This window comes from Seriola lalandi, unplaced genomic scaffold (genome assembly GCF_002814215.2).
Source record: "Seriola lalandi dorsalis isolate HSWRI2012SDOR001 ecotype SW California unplaced genomic scaffold, Sedor1 jcf7180002054567, whole genome shotgun sequence".
Classification (NCBI taxonomy): Eukaryota; Metazoa; Chordata; class Actinopteri; order Carangiformes; family Carangidae; genus Seriola; species Seriola lalandi.
The window spans coordinates 516739-540852 of record NW_019525120.1 but is presented as its reverse complement, the minus strand read 5'-3'; the positions used below and the strand labels follow the sequence as shown (position 1 = coordinate 540852).

The 24114-nt window shown below is 39.1% G+C and overlaps 1 protein-coding gene across 1 annotated transcript in view; it reads right to left on the bottom strand.

The window, feature by feature from the left end:
• Positions 1-13: 13 nt before the first annotated feature.
• Positions 14-24114, bottom strand: part of rxfp2a (relaxin family peptide receptor 2a) — a 37025-nt gene continuing 12924 nt past the window's right edge. The window contains exons 5-20 of the mRNA XM_023416575.2: positions 21367-21438; positions 18837-18908; positions 18254-18325; positions 18020-18091; positions 16407-16481; positions 15721-15792; positions 12579-12650; positions 11473-11547; positions 9346-9417; positions 9114-9185; positions 8756-8985; positions 6036-6181; positions 5576-5671; positions 3381-3549; positions 573-791; positions 14-378 (exon numbers count right to left, since the gene is read on the bottom strand). Coding sequence (XP_023272343.1) covers positions 113-378; positions 573-791; positions 3381-3549; positions 5576-5671; positions 6036-6181; positions 8756-8985; positions 9114-9185; positions 9346-9417; positions 11473-11547; positions 12579-12650; positions 15721-15792; positions 16407-16481; positions 18020-18091; positions 18254-18325; positions 18837-18908; positions 21367-21438 — 1852 coding nt within the window. The 3' untranslated portion in view covers positions 14-112. The remainder of the gene's footprint in view (positions 379-572; positions 792-3380; positions 3550-5575; positions 5672-6035; positions 6182-8755; positions 8986-9113; positions 9186-9345; positions 9418-11472; positions 11548-12578; positions 12651-15720; positions 15793-16406; positions 16482-18019; positions 18092-18253; positions 18326-18836; positions 18909-21366; positions 21439-24114) is intronic.

The following is a 24114-nucleotide window of genomic DNA, read 5'->3' as shown; positions in this document are numbered from 1 at the left end:
TGTTTATCTTGTTCCAGTTGGAAGCCAAACTCAGTACTAGTGCAACTGTCACGTAAGATCTAGCAGTTTTAGACCCTCGACCCGTAGTTTACCAAGAAAGTTGCGGCCTCCCTCAGGCGTAGCGAGGATCTGCGCCGGTCAGCGACACCCGCTGGAGGTAGGCTGGCTGCTGGTAGCAAGGAGCCCGTGACATCTCCATGAAGATTGTGGAGGAGGTGAGGCTTTTGCGGTCTTTTTTCAAGATGTGTCTCCTCTGCCAACGGCAGAGTAAGAGTTCCACCTGCTCTCTGAAGAAGCTGGTGGTCAAGGTGTAAAGGATGGGGTTCAAGGCGCTGTTGATGGGAAGGATGAAGATGACCACCCAGCTGGAGATGGTTCCTAAAAGAGATCAGGAGAAAAGTAGTAAAGATTTTTTAGAAGTGGATGCTTTCCATAATACCATTCTATGACCAAAGGATTCAAACAGTAAAACACTGGTGGCAGGGTGATGTAGTGACATGTGAAAGTAATCATTGTAAAATGTCTAAGATGTAAACTTAGCCTAAAACACCCAGTTCTGTTTAATTTCTTACCAGGTATCTCCACCTTCAACAGTGAGAGGATTTTCACCAGGAATATAGGAATCCAGCAGAGGGCATCAGAGAACACTATGAAGAAAAACCTGTTGGCCACAGCCACATCTCTGTGAAGTCTGCTCCTCAGGTCTGTTGCATTGATGCCAGTTTTATAGATGGAGTAGAACATGCTGGAGTAGGAGAAGACGATGACCAGGAATGCCACCAGGTTCAGACCTAAGGAAAGGCACATGCTATTCACACACATAAATGCAGTGGTGGAAGAAGTGTTCAGATCCTTTACTTCAATTAAAGCACAAATACAAGTCAAAGTCATTCATTCAAAATCCTTTTTAACTAAAAGTATCATCAGCAAATTGTACTTAAAAGTGTCCAGAGTGTCCATTCTGCAGAACATTGGCCCCTGAAACTGATATATTGATAGACATTATTATTATTATTATTATTAGATATTACTAATCTGTTACACATTTGTATGAAATTTTTGGACTTTTTTTTTATAATCATGACATTATTTTATTTACTTATTTATGTCTTTTGTGTGAAGGGTCACATGCCAAAACAGTCCACTGTATTTTATAAGGTCATCTTCTCTTGTTTTTTTTATTTTACTTTTTATAAAAAAATTTATCTTACACAATAGCAACCACAGTAAGTACAATATTTCCCTCTGAAATGTTGTATAAGTATAAAGTAACATAAAATTGAAATATTCAAGTAAAATACAAACTTGTAATTAAGTAAAATAAATCTACTTAGTTACATTCCACCACTACATAAATGTGCATACGACACAAGTACAGTATATACAGCATACTTCCTTAAACACATACACATATTTGAATATTTCACGGATGCACTTGATTTTAGTGATGAAACAACAAGCAGCACCTCTTCATATTAATTCACAGGATTCTTATTTTAACAGCCTTGTGATGTAAACGCTGGCACCATTTTAGACAGAATATCTTCATCACTGTTGCCAGACAGACTTCGACTGGTTCTCAGTGAGAACACTGAGTAATAAGACCCCAGACTAATCATGCATTGTTGATGGAGCCATGCCTTTTGCTGTGTAACAACCCAAGCTAAGGTGCAATGCTATTCCCTGTTCTGGTAGTTGTTTGGCATACAGGGACAATGTGTAACAATGTCAGTTACAGTGAGATCAGTTTTCTCTTGGAACTTTCAAGACAAAAAAAAAACTGCATCGTATTCACCTGCACATTATTAAATACAAATCCTGCAGTATTTTTGTTTCTTTCATTTAGTGTTTTACAGAAGTTTTAATTTCAATTTTTCCATGATAAGACACAGCACGGCTTATTGGATTAAAAGATCATTATCTAATCGCAGTGTGTTGTGCATTTAATCACTCCAAGGTGTGCAAAAGTTTTAGGAACTAAAAGTAAAGTGAAGATACTTCCAAAAGTAATGCCATCAATATTTTTTATTAATCAAGTAAAATGCAGTACACAAAAAAAACCCAAATCAAATGAATACTTGATGCGACTACCCTTTGCCTTTAAAAACAGCACCAGCTCTCCTGGGTACACTGGCACACAATGTGCTCAGCTGGTAGGTTCTGTGTGGGGCCATACCATCTGTTGCAGGAGTCCTTTTTCTTCTTCATGGCTCTGCCTGTATGTTTGAGCTAATTTTTATTCAGTTCAAACTTTTGCATAGTACTGTATTAGTAACGGAACACGTCAATTTCCCTCAAATGCTATAAACAAACCCCAAAAAAGCTACAACCAACTTTTTAGTCAAAGATGTTAGAGATATGTAAGAATGTGAAGCAATTTACATGTAGTAATTGTTTTTGGAAAAATAAGACCTTCCCAACCTTCCACGACAACAGCCTGTGGATTGATTTCTATGTAAAGGACTGGCCAAATTTTTTGAGAAAATCAGAAGGATGTAAGGTTTATACTCACTCCCAAGTGCCTTGCCTCAATGCCTCTCTTCTGCTCCGCTACAGGGCCAACAGTGAACAACACTAGCAAACGTTAGCTTAAAAATGGAGTCTGCTAACGTCAAAAAACCACTGGCTCCCAGTACAATACAGACTCCAACACAAACCTCATGTAAGCACAAAAGAAACACAAGAAAGTTTTATCTAGTGAAGCCCTTTTGGCCAAATGGGAGAGCAACATCGGGGGAAAACTAGGGTCTACATCAGCATCATCAACATCTTTATAAATCCCATTTCAAAAAAACAGAACGTTAGTCAAACTATAGTCTCGCATAAGCAGACCTATCTCCACACTATGTTTTAGCACTGTGCCAACACTGGAGAGTTTTTACCATCCCCGTCAGCCTCTTCACTGGCCCTCCCTGTGTGCCTGTCATTCAGGGTGCGCGTGATAGAGTGCTGCGTTCAGGGAGTCCCGCTGCCACGATAGAAGTTCCTTCCATGCACTCGCCATTACGTTGCCACTGGTCTCTCAGTCCCAATTAACCCATTCAAAACTCTGCGGTCTGGAAGCAACAGAAGGGTAGACTGCTCATTCTTCTCCTCCTGGTAATCATTAAATCGCCAAGCACCAAACAGCGCAGAATTTCTCTCCCAGTCTGATCATCATGTCACTGTTTTGGCCAATGCCCCTAATGTGCAGTTGTGGCTACCTACACATGCGTGCGAGCAACAGGATGCTGACTGCAGTTCACTCAACAGCCACTGGTGACATTAAAAACAAGGGTTTTCTAAATGTTACATATAGAACCTTTAATTGCTAAATATTGTATTGACTGTAAAATAAGCTTTTTGGGGGAAAAAAACAGCTGTTGTTTTCTTAAATTTACCCAGAAAAATCCCTGTGGAATATCCTTTGGCAGTAGGTTTTTCTTGCCTGTCAGAGTGCAGGGGGAAGCAGACTCCGTTACGTCCATAATAATTTCCAAACACGTCCTCATTCATTAGGGGCACAGCAGCAATAATGAACCCCAGTAACCAGATAGAGGCCAGGACCACCTAGCAGCAGGATGACAAACATGTTGTTAGAATTTCTAACAGGATACTCTTCAAAGCCAACAATGAAAAATAATTTAAGAAAATTCATCACTTTGATTTCCACATTTTCACTGACTGAGCTTACTACAAACATTTAGTTCAGTCTAGTTGTCTCCTGTTGACTGACGTCTCGGGCTGTACCTCCATCTGGACTCACTGAGAAAGCCAACAGTAGGTGGCAGAGCTTTCTCACAGAGCAGACGGACTCTCTTTCAGTCAGATGGATACAGGAGCATTTAAAGCAAATGGCTATGAATTAGATTTGGTTCAAAATGGCCAGCTCTTTGAGGGAGTGCTCAGAATCCGGGCAGCAGTGAGGATTCTGCTGGAGAACTAATCCCTGATAACAAACATTGATCTGAGTTATGTCAAAAATAACAGACTGACTCAGAATTCTGTGCATGGCATCAGTTCCACGCAGTGAAGTTTACAGACTTTAAATCTGGCAAACACAGAGCAGAGCACTGGTGTTTGATCAGTACTGGATCCTCAGACTCTCTGCCTTGAGGCTAATCAGTATTGGTTGGATAAAAAGCAGATTGTTGCATCCCTAGATTTATCGAGAATGAATTAAGGTATGTAAGGGTCAAAGCTAGAATGAACCCATCACTGCCTGTAGGCATGCAAAATAGCTTTATTAGCAGAAATGAGTGACAGTCAAATTCTCCCTGGAGAGAATCAGCGCCAATAGTTGAATACCGGGCTGACAAAATCCTGCAAGCAGCAACAGAAGTAATAGCTGATATGGGATAAGTGAAAAAGAAGGTTTAGCAGATTTTAAGATATTAACAAGAACACAGACATAAGTGGAATATGCATTGCAGTGAATACGTTTTATTGTGTGCCACAGGCTCCATTTTACAGAGCAGGTGCGATGTGTCTGCCTGAACATTTGTGTGTGTGGTTGTGAGTGGGATGTTAGTCTATATCAAGTTACCCCTGAGGAGAGCATGGCCAGGAATCCAATGGTCTGACACTCTACACCTCTCCAAATTTACATCAAACACTCCAACAAAAAACACCCATGAGGCAGTCTGCACTTCCTCACAGAGCAGACGGACTCTCTTTCAGTCAGATGGATGCAGGAGCATTTAAAGCAAATGGTTATACTGTTAGATTTGGCTGAAAATGCTCAGCTCTTAAAGGGAACGCTCAGAGAACAAGCAGCAGTCAGGATTCTGCTGGAGAACTAATCCCCCATAACAAACATTGATCTCAGTTACTTCAAAAATAACAGAAATATAGCAAATAAAGAAGAGGCTGGGGCACGAAACGCAAATGAAACAGCTGAAGTTACACTATGCTTTATACATATATGAATAATCTTTATTCATATTTACTTTATATACACAGTCTGTGATCATTTGTGATCTTTATGTGGTCATTACGTTTTTAAGTATTTGAAGAAGTTGAGCTGAACTGAGAGTTTTCTTTCCTTCCTGAAGCTAAAAGGTAAAAAAAATGAAGAGCTGCTTTGATGAGGATCTTTATTAATCTTTTAATCTCCATCTTTTTAAAGAGTTTCTGAGTAGATGTTTTTACACGTGCCAGGAGAGTCAAGTGACAGCATGTTTGCCTCAGCTGTACTAATAAAGTTATCGCAGTGTCATTTGTATTGAATTTTTCATTTGCATTTTTGCATTTATCCAAACATAAAGCTAGTGTAGCAAAGACTCTCTGACCCAAAGCTGAGATCCCGCACCTCCACACATTAAACAGCTTTCCTGGCTCTACCTTGCTGTTATTTGGGTTTGCTCTCCATGTAATTTGTCTATTTCTAAATGCGGCTACATCTACAGTTCAGTGTGTTTCATATTGAGCCCACTGGAGCGGAACAGCACATTTCTTTTCAAAGACAAACTCCCACAGGAGCAGATGCAACTTTTTCACATCAAATGATTATTTTACACAACAAACAACAACAAGACTCCAACAAATTCATGTGAAAATAAGACATGTAGCAGATTGTATTAGTAGCATAGCTCACCCCAGTCTGAAGTTTGCCCGGGCGCAGATTGCTGAAGGGGAAGACGATCACCAGGAACTTTTCCATAGTCAGGTAGGTCAGGAGGAGAACAGACACCTGAAGGAACACACTCATTATAATCTTAGGTATAGATCATTTTCCTTCCCTGCACATAGACATTGTTTTCTAAGGAGGATTGAAACTTGCTTCAGATAAACAATTGCAACAACATTAATCTGATTTATTGCTGTGGTAGAGTTCCAGTGTGTACAAATGCAGTCTCCTTGTCTGCGCCTTCAAGTGCTTTTGTTAAAGCTTTTATTCAGCGCCTATAGCTGAACACTGGGCTGTCATAATGCTGGAAGCACCAACAGCAGTAATGGCTGATATCAGTGAAAAAGCAGGTTCAGCAGATTTTAGGAACTTAAAAAAAAAACAAACATGTGTGGAATATAACATATATTAATCTATATTAAGTTACCTCTGAGGAGAGCATGGCCAGGAATCCAATGGTCCGACACTCTACGCTCTCCATCCAGAGCAGGGCGTTACGATTGTACTGCCCGCGAAACTTTACATCAAACACTCCAACAAAAAACAAGTACACACCCATGAGGCAGTCTGCACCTGGATGACAAGAGAGAGTGACATAGAAGAGCACATTTACGGAGAGAAGTGCTCTGTGTGGGTTTGCAGGTGTTGAGGTCCATCTCTCAGCTGGTGGCACCTCCTGAATCCAGAGCCCAAAATTTCTCATTAAAATGCACACAACAGATTATTTCTGCCCTCCAGAGCAGACAGGAGTTATCACTTGCATGGGACGCTCACACATGCACTGCATAATTGAGTGTCACAGTATGTGGGTGGGTGAGAAAGTCGATGAGTCATCCAGTTAATTTAAGACTTAAGGAAGCCACCGTGACTCTTCTTTTTAGTTTTCCTGCCACACTGAGAGTCTGCAACAAGATTAAAAATAAGAATAATAGGACAAAGGGTTCACACTACATTGTTTTTGTTTTTTTCTTTAAAAGATATAACCTGAATGAAAAGGTGAGAGAGCAGAGCGAGGGAGGTGAAGCCTGGAGGACGAGCAGAACCCAAAAGGAGGAAGAGTAGTGAGCGGGAGGGTCAGGGAGTGACAGGTTTGAGGCTGACAAGAGAAGTAAAAAAAAGAGAACTGATTGAGAATAGGGAACTGAGAAGAGAAGAAACAAATGGTGCACGATGAGGGAGTTACAATAGGTGTGTAGATTTGTTTTGTTTTTTAGAACAGCTTTCTTAAACGCACTTACATCCCTGTCAGAAAGGATCAGTCTTTTGAAGTGCTCGTCTTTGATTTATACAGCACACCCTCTGTGCTATGTGGAATTTCATTTTTTTCTTCTTCTTGTCTTTTCTCTTTTTCATTAAATAAATAAATCTTATCCCTTTCCAAACTGGATTTATATACTTGTGAATACATTTTTACTTATCCAAAATGAAATAGAAACGAATCCTTGCTGTGCTGTGCTGTCTTTGTGTTCATACAAGGTATAAAACTAGCAAGCCTGAAGATATTTCCACTCACTCCAATCACCTGAGTGTTTGATTTGATGCTACAGTCCCTCAGTCTTTTCTTTTTCAAATATACATAAAACAGCTGTGTAATAATAACTATAACTGTAAGAATGACAGGGCAACTACAACAATAACAATCTTGTTGATCATCGTTTTTTTTTTTTTACCTGCACAACTCTCCATTAAACAAGGAGGAATCACTGTGACAGGAGACAGGAGAAAAATCTACCAGGAATGCTGAACTATACAGATCCAGTTCACTGCTGGAATCTCAAGGAGATATTAATAACAATACTGCTGCTAAAGATTCAAGATCAATAATAAATCCTGAGGTAATCACCGCTAAAGCCCATAACCTAAAGGTTCCTGTTCTGTACAAATTTTCCCTCTGACATTTCCCTCTGACAGTTCAGTTTCTTCAGAAGTATTTCTCACATGAATTCAATGTGTTAATGCAAGGTGTTTAACATATACTATCACACGTTGCATCTAGCCCCAGAAAAGATTGATCCATTAGCGTCTATTTACGACACACACTATGAGCAGTTCACTCCTCTGCTTGTGTGATAAAGTAATTCATACATGAAGTACTGTGATCACTGCTTACACAGTCAGGCGCAGATGGTGCAGTTTTGCTCCACCTGAGGCCTCATTTCACAAATGTTTTTATTGCAATAAAACAGGTGGTTGATCTTGCACCAGTCTGGATAACAGCGCTTTTATTGGCCAACAAACCCACTGATCCCTGCTGCTGCATTTGCTGAAGTTGAGCTATTCCTGACTCTAGGACAGCCTCCACTTTATTCAAGCTATAAATATATAACTTTTCCACGTTAAAATGCCTAAAAACAACTTGACCTATGCTATATATTCTGTGTTGAGTGTTTCCAGCAGTGTTCCACACACGCGTCGACATGCCAGAAGGTCAAAATTAACTTTTTCTCCAGTTTTAAGCCACATTCCTAAGATACACTTTTTGGTCATTTTCAACTATATATTTTAACCGGATAAAGGATTTTAATTATCTGATGTCTGGATCTTAATTTAACGTAGAGAAAAAAGCCAAGCAAATGTTAGGCAGCTCATCTCCCTGCTCCGCCCTGATGTCCCGTGTTCACCGAAGAGTGTCGATGAAACACTGAATTTTTACCGGTTTTAATCCCCTGGTCTGTTGGCCGTGGACAAAAGGCCACCTCTGTGAATAATTCAGCTGCTGGTAAAAACCTGAACGTCTGGATCATAAGTTATCAGAGAAACAACTGAAACAAAGGTTAGCGCCCGGCCCATCCTTGACATCATGTGTCCATCGTACACCATCGGCAAAACACTGACTTTAAATGTCAAACTGCTATTATTGCTACTTTAGTACTACTTTACCACCTCTGTGGATAATTCAGCTCCCGCTAAAATTCTCCTGAACGTCTGACACTGAAGGAATTCAAACTGGGAGAAGCTGACGGCAATGGTGATGAAGGTTGACTCCCACGATGCCTTGCTATGTCACAACGTCACCAAACGCCGTCTTTTGTTATTCTTTTGAATGAGAGACCCCTAGAGGCAGAAGTTACATACTGTGTGTTTAATATCAAAGTATTTGCCTCCTCGCCTGATAATCAGACTGAACCAACGCGTGCGTCTACTCACAGCAGAGCACTTTGATGCAAGCAGCATGCAGATTGTTCTCCGCTCGTATCAGTGACCTCATGCCGATGACCAAGAGGTTACCGAAGCAGGTGATGAAGGCCATGACCCAGACGGACACCCGCAGCACTATATTAGCCAGCAGGTCCTCAAAGGATGAGATGCCATCTGTGTTGGGCTTACAGGACCTGACGTGAGGTGCGTAAGAGCAGTACTGGAACTCCTTAAAGTATCTGACAGAGAGAAGAAGAAAGACAAAAAAATGACACATACATTGGAGGAGAGAGAAAGATGAAGAGACATCTTGGTTACTCAGTGATAGATGTGAGGGGTTATGATACTTGTGTGGGCTCGTACGTACATGTGAGACAGGTTTTTCATTGGCAGGAACATCTTAGTCTGAATATCTGGGATCTCTATCCCTTCCAGCGCCCTGTAGAAAACAGAGAATATTTCATCACCGCACAGGCTGCAGCAAACAGTGTGGAGTGGTGGGTAAGTGTGTGTGTATGTGTGTTTGCGTGTGTTTGTGTGTGTGTGTGTGTGTGTGTGTGTGTGTGTGTGTGTGTGTGTGTGTGTGTGTGTGTGCTCACAGAGACTGAAGATGCGCCAGGTGGTGGAAGTGGCTGGGGTGAATTAGGAGAAGGGGATTGTGGGAGATGTTTCTGCAACAAGAAACAGACAATGACAAACTCGTAAAGCTCGTCAGGATGAAATGTAACACGTGGCAAAACGAGTGTAAAATCCAGATGGTCTTTGTTTATCGCTGAATAGAAAACCAACTATGATTCCTACATGTTCAGTCCAACTTCCCACTGTATACTTAACACATTATGTCCTAATTGTCTCCAATTACAGCGTAAAACTCAACGTAATAAAACTGAATCTATACCTGTATGTAACCACCAATAAACAGCGTGTATGGATACTTTTAGTTGGTGTTGCTGTGGGTTTCTGATTTATTTTTACTTCTTCTGACCATTATCCCCAACATTATAAAAAAGTAATTTAATGCAGCACTGCAGATAAAGCAAAGCCACAAAAAGTTGGCTTAATACGACTGAGTGCAGTTTAAGAAAATACTATGAAAATGTGGCTCTCTGAGTTTCCACCTTACACTTTAGTCCTCCGCTCATCTATCAAAAGTTCCTTCCTCATACCTTTTCTCGATCACACTTTAATATCCCCTCTGTTGTTATATTGTCTATTCTCTTGCAGCAGGATCTATCCCTGCAATATCCGACTCAGATATTTTGAAAGATTTCATATTTCCTCATCACAGTTCTAAACCAATTCACATGGGGTTTTTTTTTTTTTTTTTTAATTGAGAGCGTTTGGTCTGTGAAAGCATTTGTCTGTGCCTCATTATCATGTAGCGCACGTACGGCCATAGATCACCCCGGGGCTCTTCTGCAGGGTTTGTCACTGTATTCAAAGTTCTGAAGTGCTGCTGGCACCAACACCACGCAGACCAAATAGATATTGAGTTATTCTCACAATATGAAACATCTGTGCCGTCAAAACATCAGCCTGTAAATTCGCATATTGAAAGAGAAACTGATTCATTGCAACATGCTGACAGTTTTAACAGTGATGTGTTTGCTGCTGGCTGTAAAAATTGGGTGAATTAAAACCATATACAAATCACAAATCACACAGTCTTCTCTGTGCGGATATTTCAACACTGTCATGCTGTGTTAAAGCAGAAACACCAAAACCAGACGGAGGTCTGCCTTAAACTGTTGTGAAATTACTAAGCGGTATAAGATCACTGAGATGAAACATTGGAATAAAATAATTTTTTTTTTTGCATTATTCCACTTTGCAGCCACAGTAAAAAAACATATTCAACTAACTTTGTGAACCATCCAACCAGAAACCACAACTCTGACCCACAGGTTACTCTTCAGCCGCACGACACAGCTGAACATGCAACACATTAAAAAACTCTTCCTGTCAAGATCATTCAAACTTTGTGTGAAAGTGATTTCAGACTCAGACTCTCAGGACATCGGAGTTTGTCCTAAGACAAACAAGAATAAAAACGCTATGTCTATGAAACAAATCTGACATTTTTTTACTGGATGTAATTTGTTTTGCAGCGCCACACACTCACCACTAATGAAACTGTTTGGAGCTCATTAACTTTATAATGGTATTATTCATGAGGCAGTGCTCTGCCTGGCAGTGTTGCTGGCTCTGCTGGCGAGCAGCAGTTAGTTAAGCTTTCTACTGAAAAGTAACAGAAATGTTAATAGTTGCAGGCAAATTTCCATCACAAGCATTTCATCCATCCATTTTTTTTTGTCCTTATGTTGTTTTGAACAAGATGCAGATTATGGCACAGTTTTCATCATGTGGGGACCGACTGCTCCATTTTTGATATTTTGGTTCTTGGCCACTCAGATGGAAGAAGTATTGAGAGCCTTTACTTAAGTAAAAGGTGCAAAACTACAGCGTAAAAGTAAAATAATATGAAATATCATAAGAAAAATGTGTGTTTTCTATGTAAAATCTTAATTTGTTGAGTAACTATTAACTGTAACTGTAAATGTAGGAGTGTAAAGTGCACAATTATCCAAATAAAGTGCAAAGTTACCAGTAAGATAAGGACATAGTCTCTGAATGTAACTTCAAAACTGGAGATCCGAGTGATGTGTCTATCATTTCACTTTAATCCTCTCCTGTTATAATCCTCACACAAACTACAAGTTACTCACAGTTTGAGGAGCGACTTGGAAAGGCTCTTAAAGGTGTTTTTTGGCAGCTCTCTGATCCTGTTGCTGGATAGATCCCTAAACAGAATGAAAGAGAAAGAGAGAAGGAAAACGGACACAAGCAAAATGAAAAATGCGTGCAAAGTGCTGATAACAACACAGTCTTTAAATCAAAACACAGACACTTAATTCACACATAAAATGAACCAAACTTCTTCTTAAATGACACAATTTTCTTTCCCAACTTGTCTTTGAGAACAAGGGATCAAATTAAGAAACACTACTGTTCATCATGAGCAGGGAAATCATCTGAGCATTTACTGTTTTATTTGCCTTGCTGGGATTTATCCATAACAAATACTGACTAAATAAATCTCAGCTAACATCACTTCTGTCGCATTTCTATCCATCAGCTTCATTTTAACACAGCGCTCTATTTTTATGAAGACTTTTATATGAATCCTTTATCATTTTATGTTCATTTCAAATGTCGTTTCCTATATGTCATAATTTCAATCCAAACCATTTGTTATTTGTGGTTGTTTATTCATCCTACTTGCTCCGAAAATCTCAGAATCCTAACATCACACACATTTTGGTGCGAGTTAAAACAAACTCACTGCTTTCATATTCCTATGTTGCCAATGTGGGATCCATCCATGAATTAACATAATCAACTTTAACTTCATTAAATGGTGAGATGTAATTTACATAATTCACTAATCCAGACCTCATGTGGTTTCTCTAACATTTTGGGAATTGATTCGTCCTAACCACTAAGTAATGATAAACAGCAGCTCCCATACTTTGATCAGTGTGTTTTATGTAAATAGCTGAAAACAATGAATTGTTGTATGATGTTTTCATGATTAGATATTTTAGATAGTGCTGGAAAAAGTTCTACTGCTAGTTTATAAACTAACCCAATTTGAGAAAAATCCATTCTCAGTCAGCGGTAAGAAACTCCACTATAGACCTTTATATAATACAGATTACAATTTTCCCTGAAACCCAGTAACGCATTAAATTGCCTATTATTATCTACTTTCAGAGGATTTAAATGTAATTGATTATGTGAGCAGACTGAGAAAGATGTGGTGTCAACTCACAGTTCAGCCAGTTTCCACAGAGACTGGAAGGTGTTTTCAGGAACCGTTTGTATCCTGTTGTCCATCAGCAATCTGAACAGGACAGAGCTGCTGTCAGAAACCATGCAGAGTGCTACAAAGTGGTGCTTCGATCCCCCGTGGTGGATCCCTGCTGGGACTGGATACAATCTCATTTGTAGCAGAGATATATGGTTACCATTTCCCACAATGCTCCTTACGTTAACACTGACTCAACACTCAACAACACTTTATATACACATTCCCATATTCACACTCACTACACACTACAGAGCAACAACACTGGGGCACATGGCAGATAACTGCCTTGCTCAAGGACATGTGAACGGCGTCAATAAGAGACAAACAGCCGCTGTTACCCCGGGGTCAAACTGTCGAACTTCCTGTTATTTATGGCCACATATTCCATCTTAGGTTTAGACATGGTGCAGATAAAAGTCACAAATGATCAGAAACGTCTCCAATAAAAGAGACACGCCACATTGGTTTAGTTCTTGAATGGAAAACAGATGAGACATAACCACAGACATAACACACACACACACACACACACACACACACACACACACACACACACACACACACACACACACACACAGATGTCAGTGTATCTGGATGACTCATCTTGTTCTTTATAATTTGTCCCCAGTGAGAAAAGGTTTACATCTTGTTCAAAAACCCATTTCTCTGCTACTAGTAATAAAAAAAAAAAACCCTTAGAAGACGATAGCAAGGCCTGTAAATGTTTCTGAGGATGTTATAACTGTGACTTATAAAGGCACCGACTTTCTACACCAGCTCTTGTGAGGGAGCTTTGTGATCACTGGGTGGCTTGAAAACTACAGGAAGACCGAATTTGTTACTACAGAGACATTCCTGTTTTGGGAATGGGATGTACTTTTATAGGGTGGTGAAAACATACCTCACAAGGGTTTTAAAACACCTGTCATTAATGTCGTCACACGGCTTGCAAATCAAAGCAGACAGCTTGTATTTCTGTTTGGCAGCCATGGTGAAACCTGGTGATGATGAAAATGTGTCTGAAGTGCTGCATGTCTACAAATGTCCTTCAGGTGAATGACGCCAACCCTGAAAGCCTTCAATTTGTTTCTTGGAACATTATCAACAGCTACAGGTGAACTCTGGATGCCTTCATGACTTTTTTTTTTGGTGTAGTTTTAGATTCTGGCTTTTCCTCTGATGTTCACTGTGTAGCTGCAGGCAGGAGATATTTTCCCTCCAAAGTGCAGTTTCAGGGGAATTACAGAAATCAAAGTTTGTTCCAAGTAAACGCATGTGTGACATTTTCAAGTTGCTGAAATGACAAAAGGAACCAGATTTTTTAGTTATTACTTCAGCCATTTTTGCCTTTATTTTGATGGACACAGTGAGAGAGAGAGATAGAGAGAGAGAGGGAGAGAGAGAGAGAGAGAGAGGGAGAGAGAGAGAGAGAGAGAGAGAGAGGGGATCAAATGCAGCAAAGGCCCTCGGACAGGACTCAAACCCGCTCCACTGCTTTTTAAGTTTACTACTTTAATGTGTCTCTAAAAGCCACAAGTCTAGCTCTATATGTTTTAATGTTTCAAGTTTTATTTTAGGTGTTTCATCTATATTTACTTGTGCATTGTAGTGTACTCTGTGCTTAAAGGTTTTTTGGTATATGCACATTACACTCAGTCTGAGTGTTTTCTTGTTGCCACTTTTATTGGATGTTAGTTTTTGTTTTTTTTAATCTGTGGCATGTTGTTGTACGAGCAGGTTTAACTATATATTCTGTTTAAACACCAGCATCCACTTCTGGGTCGCAGGCTCATTAATAAACACTTCTATCTGCTGACACAACTACATTAGTTTAAAAATAGGGGAAATTAAAAGTTACTCTAATTTCTGTGTGAAGACACGGTTTTATTTTGTTTGTGTAATTTTGAAATTGCAAACTTTTTACCCTTGTTTTGAAAAGTGCTTTGTGAATGAAGATTTCACATTAATGAATAACTGGTGTGAAAACGAACGTTTGCAGGGCTCTGCTGTGTCTGTAGTTTTTGCCCCTCACCACTTTTTGGAGAAGATTTTTTTTCTATTTGTGTCCTCGTTTGACCCCGTCTTAGAAATGTGATGGAACTGGTTACCTTGCCGAGTGTTTGCTCTTGTTTGTGTTCACTAATGAAATGATGTAAAAGCAGACAAATGTGTCGTGCGTGCGTGTGAGGGAGAGAGAGAGAGAAAGAGAGAGAAATGGAGAGAGAGAAATGGAGAGAGAGAGAGAGATGGAGAAACTGCATCAGAAATAAAATGGACATTCACTTAAACACATTGAGGTTTAAGTGGTGTGTCTGGAACATTATTACTTCAGACAATAGGAATGAATATCAAGCTGACCATCTTAACACCTTTTAGTGTTCAACATGAAACACAACAGAAACATCAAACCCAGATTGTGTTTGTGCACAGAGGAGATACACAGAGCAATTAAAAGCTTCCCCAGGGTTAGTACACAAGGTAATTGATCGATTCCTATTTCACTGAAAATGTAATAATTGAATAACTGTGTGTTTATACACAAGAGTTCTTGACCTATATGCAATGGATTTAATACAGAAGCTGCAGGAGTCACAGTCGGCTCGAAGTCTGATATTTCCAAAGTTTCATCGAATTACTTGAATGTGAATCAAAATGTAAACCTTTGTAGAAACGTTGATAACACTCTGAGATACACTGCCAGCTCCTTTAGAAGAATAACTAACTTTAAATTACCATGAAAACAGGAGACCAGTGAAAACATGGCACTGAATAATAATGTAAACTTTGATTCATGTAATAATAATATAAAGATAATGGAAAATTGATATCAAACACTTGAAGAAGAGGAAGCGTTTTGTTCGTGAAGACAATATGGTGTAAGTGATAGCAGACACACAATCGCTCAGTAACCGATTGATGTGGCGAGGGAGTCTGATGTAGCTGCATTTAGAAAACCAACTCATGTACTTCGTCCCAGCTGATGGAAAAGCACCTAATTTTATAGTTTATCTTTTGGGCAACTTCAGAACGCTCCCTAAATGGAATGGAAACTTCGTAAACTCGTTTAGGTTTTCATTATGTTTATAAGAGGAAGGAAACTCACAGAACTTCAAGCTTGCTGCAGGTCTTCAAGATAGAGTAGTTGAGAGTTTGAATCATGTTTCCCTCAAGATCCCTGAAAGCAGAATAAAAAATGACACAGAAACACATGTGGTGATCAGATGCAAATATTCTGTATCTCTTTGAGTTCATCCAATTTCAACTAAATTAACTGTTTCCATATGTCATAAGAGTAGGAATAAAATATCTTATTTGTCTAGTTTGCTGTTTGCTTGAGGGTGATAAAAGAGAAAAAACAGAGAGGGAAGGCAACAAAGTGACAGACATGGTTTGCTTTAGAATATAAATAAGCGTAATGGGTATGAATGCTGAGAGGCTGCAAACAGAAACAGATAAAAGCTACAGATAATATGAGGTCATTGCAATGTCAGACTCTTCTGGCGGCTGCTCTACAGTCCACACAAACCAAAAATAGCTGGTCGAGCTGACCGACCATGGTGACATCAGCCGAGGACACTTCACCTCTCATGCAGTCAGGAGGACCACTCATCCTCATATTGTCAAATACACATACACACACATACACATACACACACACATGCACGCACGCACGCACACAAACACACATCCGTCTATCTGCTAAATTCTTTAGAGCACAGCCATCTACTGAATCACACACATGCACTACACACCTGCACACACACAAGTACACTGTCAAAGCAGACTCACAGCCAGACCAAGGCAGGCATGTGTTGACAGAAGCTCGGGTGAGGAAGCTGCTGCAGTGCGGTGTCCACCATGGACCTGGTGAGAGAAGGAGAAGGTTTGATTGTAAAAAAACAGAGATTAAAAGTTCCCGCCATTGCAGAGCAGAGCTGCTGCACTGTTGCTCTCTCATTTCCAGCGCGTACACCCGGAAACAAAAGACCCGTGGCTCGTTTTGACAGCTGACAACAAGTGGTGAGGGTAAATGATTACATCTAGAAAGCTATTAAAGAAATAATTTGTTAGACAACAGGAAATTGAAAGTCAGCGCGCACATCTTGCAGGAATCTAATTCTATTAAGCTCAAACAATATAAATAAATAAATTTCATTCAATTCATTTTCTTGTAAAAACACACAGCACAGCAAACTGATCTCATAACTGCAACAGCAAAATTTAAGTATCTAAAGCATCTAAAAATCATATATACACAATTAAATCAAAATAAAAAACACAATTACTAGATGATATTGCTGCAACAGATGGCGTGATCCATCACAGTGAACATTTTGTCAACTTTATTTTAAGTTGAAGTCGTCATGTGTCTTCTTGGCATGATGCGGTTTCCATGCTGGGACTGCTTCGAATTTTGTTTTCTTTTGATTTTCTCCAATGGTGTGACTTCAAAGATGGTGGCCAATCAGCAAACATTTCAATGCAAAAAGTTTTTGTTTTTGGCCACTGCAGCAGACAGCCGGGGCAGCCTGGCACAGACCCCCACCCCCCCTTTCCTCTCCTCCTTCCTCCAATTGAGGGTTTTCAAATTAGGCGGATAGATTTTAATTTAGGGTAGCGTTGGTAGCCAGGTCAAAGAGGCTGGATGAAGGAGAGGACAGTCACCATGATGGGACGAGACAAACAGAGTAGCAGGTAAAAACAGAGACAGAAATGTGAGACGTCAGGACGGAGACTAAGCAGGGAAGTAAATCATAGAGAAAAACAAAGAGGACAAAGACTAAAAGCTATTAAAGTGCATCATCTAATGTAAATTAGACACTGCTTCAAGACTTATTGTCTATTATGTTGTTCATCTATTTAGTTTTTTTTTATTATTTTAATTGTAATTTACATTTTTGTCATCTTGAAATGTGCTCTATAAATAAATTTGTCCTGACGTGACTGGACTCACTGTCTTATGAAATAAACACAACTAAATTGCCAGGAGCCACTTACACTGTCACCCTGTGTAAGACTGCACTGACTCGCACAATACTTGATCACCATCATAACACAGAGACGTGACTGAGCATGAAATGAGGTGTGTAATTTAGCTACACAAATTATTAACAGGGTATGATCAGGAACACATTTGACAAGCTCTTGTTCTCATCTGATCATTTGGAGGAAAACAAAAAATAAAGGAAAAGAAAACTGAGGATTTCATTTCATTTTAAAATGTTATAGTATATTTAAAAACTAACAGATGTATCTCTGTGGTCTGACTAAAACGTTTATTTTCCCGTATTCTCATTTTCTTCAAACTGTAACTACACAGATACATGCACAACAGAAATCTCATACATCCCTCATTTCAATAGAGACGATAATGATGTTGAAGAATAAATGATGCGACTCACAGATACATGAGCGACTGGAGCCCAATGAACGTGTCCTGGGACAAGATGCTCAGTGGGTTGTGATCCAAAACCCTGCCACAAAAAACAAACCAACAAACGAACAAACAAAAATATACAATAATATTACATTACATGCAATAATTTGACCAAACTTTTATCGCTTGTTTTTTTATACTTATCAAAGGAAGAGTTGGTGTGTGTGTGTGTGTGTGTGTGTGTGTGTGTGTGTGTCACAGCCACTCTAGTTCATGCAGATCCCTGAACACACCGGGACTGAGGGAGGATATCAAGTTCTCACTGAGAAACCTGATCCACACACACACACACACACACACACACACACACACACACACACACACAGGGCACAAAAACACACCTACAGTCATTATGTCTGAAAGTAATAAATGAAACACAGCAAAGCAACGATTAGTTGATCAATCAATTAGCTGACAGTAGAAACTATTTTGATTAGAAATTAATTGTATCATGTTTTAAGAAAAATTTGTTGCGTCTGCTTCTCAGATTTGAGGATTTGGAGGTTTTCTTTCTCCTATATCATTGTAAGCTGAAGGTTTTTGGGTTTTCACACAAAAAACAAAAACAAGACATCTGAAAATGTCATCTTTTCAGTCATCAATGAATTGATTAATTGAAAAAATAACCACGAGATTAATCAATAATGGAAAAAATAATTAGCTGCAGGCATAGTACACAGATAACGACACCTTTTCTCACTCTGGTGAAAACCTCTGGAACTTACTCAGGAGCTTCTTTGCTATTTGCTGCTGTCATTTGATGAAGTGAGCAGGTTACTTACAACTTCTTTAAACCGTGCAGGCCGCTAAAGGCATGTTGGGATATGAAGTGGAGGCTGTTGTTCTGAAGAAACCTGGGAAAAGAGAAAAAGTGAGGATCAGGATCATAATTGGGGAAATTTATCGGATTGTTCTTTCATGCCAAACTCCTGCAGGTACAACTCAAGCCATTGATCTCGCTCATGATTATAAACATCATTCACACACACATACAAACAATCTTGACTTGAACAGATTGTCAAAGGGATTAATTTCCTGTTGTTCGAGTAATATCATAATTATCAACCGATGTACGGTCTTTTCTTTCCTTTTTATACTAAAGTGACAGGATAATACACTAATCAGCACATTTCTCCACATCAGCACACAGGGGGCAATCATCTGCAGATGCACTTAAAAACACAATAATAACAAACCAGCACTTACCGACCTTTAATCTGAAAATGTTTGTGAATGTGTGTGCTCCTCATGATTTAGAAGCTATTACTATTCAGGATTCTGCAGACAGACCCAGAGAGCTATTCATCATTGTGCACTTCATTAAGCATAGTGTTAAAAACAAGTGCACATGGACACAACCCTCCAAAGAAGAGGTACTGGACCGTTGTGCTAAACCTTACTCCAACTGAAACAAAAAAGCAGCTTTAACTCTTTGATCCACTTATGGTTCACCTTCTGAGCCTCATATCTGAACAAATAAACAACAAATAAATGACTCAAATGACCTTTTCTAATCCTATAATGTGTCGCCTTGACTTTCACTTAAAATGCCCAGTAAGTCACATAATGACATGGTACATTATGTCGTGTCACTACGCTGTGTAGTTAAATGTTATCTGGAGGCAATTTTATGACATCAAAAAGGAGGCATTAATAATCATGAAGAAGATGGATTTATTATATTTCACTACAGAGTGTGAAGGTTGCTTGTGCCGTGCTGGTTTTCCCTCTTGATATCTTGATATTCTCTTTAATTTGTGTCAGGACAAGGTCATGCCAATTTGTGAGAGTACTATAATATACTGGAAATTAAATTAAATCAGGGTAAATGTACTGAGAGCTTGACCATTACAACACATATATGTTCACAGTACTAGTAGTTTTTCATCAAGAATACTTGAAAAGTTTTTCCTCATTTAAATGCAAATTCATGCAGCAAGGCACAGCAAAATCTAATAAGATCATCTACTGCATATGGGGTGCCTGTGGTATAAGTATGAAGTTTCTACTATTTATTCTCCTCAATTTATCGTTTATTCCTAATTAAATCAATATGCTCATTAATAAGCGAAGACTTTCACATCATCATCTTTGTCTTTGCATACAGCATATCTGGTTACAGCAATTAATGCCTAATCACTGTTCCCTCATTAATATGCAGATTGATGCAGGAAAGTGATCCTCTCTGCAAAAATGACAGCGCTCCCTGATTCTTACCAGATCGTCTGATCCGTATGAAATTTCTATGAACCGTTCAAGAGAATGACGCCTGCATGATGACGCACTGTCCCACCTAACATGCACCGTGGAGGTGAGACTCAAAAATGTCCCAATGTCTTTCCCCTTCACTGCTTTTTTCTGTATTTATCAGAAGTGAAAAGAGAGGACTTAAGTATCTTAAGAAATCAGCCCAGTATTTAGTTTAGTTCTTCAGCAGCACTAATCCCAGAGTCTTACAACCACTAACACTTAATTTCAGCTCTGTCATATCTGTATTTCTATATGGTTAAATAAAGTGTTTATGTTTACTGACTCACTTACCCTAAAATCCCCCTCTGAGGGAATGAACTGCACTTAGTAAATGGACTGCACTCCTCTAGTCTTTATCAGCCACTCAAAGCACTCCACAATGGAAGCCACATTCACCCATTAACACACACATTCACATCACTGATACATCAGGGGCAATTTGGGGTCCAGTATCTTGCCCAAGGAGACTTTGAAATGCAGACTAGAGGAGCCAGGAGTCAAACTAACGACTTTCCGGTTAGTGTAGTACTTTCTGTATCTCGCACAAGGATGAGATGAAGTATTTTAAATTGAGCTGAAGTGACATACATTGTGTCTGCAAAGATTATGAGAGGTAATAGATGTAAAAAGGTAAAACAGCGAGTTCAACGACTGAATAACAGGCGAACAGGCAAAAACAACAGCGACAATGAAGCTCCATTACTTTAATGTGCCAGCAAATTAAATGGTTTAATGTGTGCCATTAGAAACTAGAAAACATGAGCAATAGAAACACAGTTTAATGGTAATTTACTGTGCATCTAAAATGTCTTGAAATAACGAAAGAACAACTGAATCCACCCGAAAAGGCTGAGTGTTAGGATGGGGTTTAATCTGCCACACAGTTCTGACTAAACTTCATGATAAATGTTGGTACTTTTGCCTTGTTTTTAATCTCCAGTTGTTTATTTGTTCTATCAGAGTCCACTGACAGTAAATTTCAATAAAAAAGCTGTTCTTAAACTTGAGCACTAATGTACACTGTGAGGATGTGGAAAGCAACACAAGCACAAAAATACTCACAGTCTCTGTAGGGCAGAGTATTCAGAGAAAACAAAATCCAACAACCCTCGGATCTCGTTGCTCCTCAGTGACCTGTAACACAAACCAGGAAATGCACATGTTAGAAAAACAACACACATTTTGCATAAACAGACACCTGGAGTGCTGATACACTCAGATAGAAAGAGAGAGAGAGAGAGAGAGAGAGAGAGAGAGAGAGAGAGGGAGAGAGAAGAGTAAAGGTCTGAAGCATTATGTGCAATAAACTGCTGCTTTTTTCAGAAACGGCTTTTAAAAAGTTCCTGCAGCCAAATCTCCACAGTAACGGACGCATCACCTGTCAATACAGCCGAATTTCCAATAAACCTTTTCTCATTTACATGTTCTTCTGTTTATGTTATCAGACAATAGAACAAGTTTGAAATAGTGTCTATAACATGGCTCATGAAGACTACGTGTTAACTTCCAAGCCATTTCCTAGCTGCTGCTCTGTTCGGCTAAAATCCTGATTTTATAACCATGACGTCATCTGACAAAATCACCAAACACATCATTTGAAGACCAAAACTGGCTGGGCTGGCCCTGCTCTTGCGGTGCAGCCAAAAAGGAAACATTAAAACCAACCACAGAAACAAAACCAGCAGAAACTAAAGCTCCACGATGACACCAGACTTTAAACTAATTAAAATCTTCAGAATAATCCAGTGATACTGCAGAGAAGGTAAAATAAAGATCATGAGATTTCCTATTTCACATCAAATGCAAACAGGAACAAAAAAACTTGTTTTGAATGGGAGTAGATGCAGTGCAAACACAATGGACAATATCCACATCCCATAAAAAAGGTTTAGTTTACATCCATGCCTGTCCAGACTCGTAGTATATGTAGTGAAGACTTAGGAATTTAATAAAAGGTATTAAGTGTATTTTGAAAGTAGGTGTAAGTGTAAGTGTATTTGAGCAGTAGAAACTGGATGGATTGATGATAGTTATTACATGCATTCAGCATATGAGGGTAAAAATGTATAAAGAGCACCACGAAGAACAAAGACAGTTCATCTAAATCACATCACTCACCAACACGGCAAAGGCAGAAAAATAACGTAATAATACATTTGAGTGCACAAAAAGTAAAGGGTCCGATTTGCTGTGTGTTCCACTGTGCGGTTGCAACAAAGGCCCAGTCACTTTTTGTGTGTAGACTTTGGAAAATCCTTCCAAGAGGAAGGAATTCTGTGCTCAAGTGGATTTTGAGTCATATCTTAAATCTAAAATCGAAAGCTAAGCCAGGCCAGACAGATATAGAAGGAGGAAAACAGATAAGTAAACTCCCCAAAGATCCCGGTGTTAGCTGTGATTGTTGACAAGTTAGTAACATCTTGTTGTGTTTGGCTCTAGACTGTGAAACAAAGTCTGTCCAGTTTGTTACTGTGCTGTGCTTTGAGGCTGATAAATCACCAGGACATCAGGAGATCAAGCTGAAAGTAAAGATTAAAAGGTGTGGGTGAGAGATGAAGGCCATTTTATGTAAATCAATAGAAACTTGCTGACTTGATGATGACGTGACGTGATCAGGATATAATTGATTTTTAAGCTAATTAGTAATGAAGGTAACGAGGCTGCTATTAACAAAATCATTCAAAATGAACAACTTTTAGAAGGTCAAGTGGGTAATTTGAGTAATTTTATTGTTTCTCAGGCAACACAGCGATCAATAATGTGAGGCTCCTCCTGAGAGACCAACTTGAGAGGGAATGGATGATTCAATTAAGCAATGAGTCCTCAAACTAAACTTTTTTTAGTTTTTAGATGCAGAGAAGTTGAGACAGAGTTGTAGGACACTAAAATTACCCACCAATCTCTATAAGACTCTATCAGAAGGTATAGATAATGGATTAAAGAATTCTTCTTCACCCACTAAAAAAAAAGGAAAGTAAAATAAACTAAATCGGAGTTTGAGTTGTTTGAAATGAGAAAATTTAAAGGAATCGGTTGCAGATTTTTGGTCTGAGATCTTAACATACAGATAAAGGAAACTGACTTTGACAAATGTAATGCTGGTATATTTAGCTTAATGAAAAACATATTAGATTAATGTGACATACTTAGGTTTTAATGATGATATTTATGTTAAAATGACATTGGGTAAATTTTACTTTGAGTTTGCCTTGAATGGAAATTGTATCGCTTTAATATAATATAGCAAAGTTTGATTTGAGGTAAAACCACATTGTGATTGTGATATTTTCAATGTAAATAATTCAATTACATCTGACAAATGATTAGTAAAGGAGCTGTATTGATTTAATCATTTTACTTGGACAGCGGTGTAAAGCATAAAGACCAGAGGTGGAGGAGAATACTTTGTCTGACTGTCTCTAAAGGTAAAAAAATCTGCCAATCAACATATCTCTTGTTTAATCCATACACAAAACAAAAGTTGTCCAGACAAGCATATTCCCTAATGAGGCTGAACTTTCCACATTGTGTGGGACACGAAGATAAACTACTGTTCCCGAACCAAATCATCAAAATGTGAAACTCAACAAAGACCAGAAAACAAGAGAATTTATTTTTAGCCTTCTTGCTCTTTGGACTGTCCTTCTGATGCTGGGTGCTTTTCTAGTCCCTGAGGATTTACCTGCTGGTGAAGTGGGCTCGAGGGGATGCAGGTTTCCATGGAGATGATAATAAGTGTGAACCCTGGTTTCTGGCATTGCTCTGAGGCTGTGACTGATTCAGTAGCTACCCCCCCCCCCCCCCCCCCCC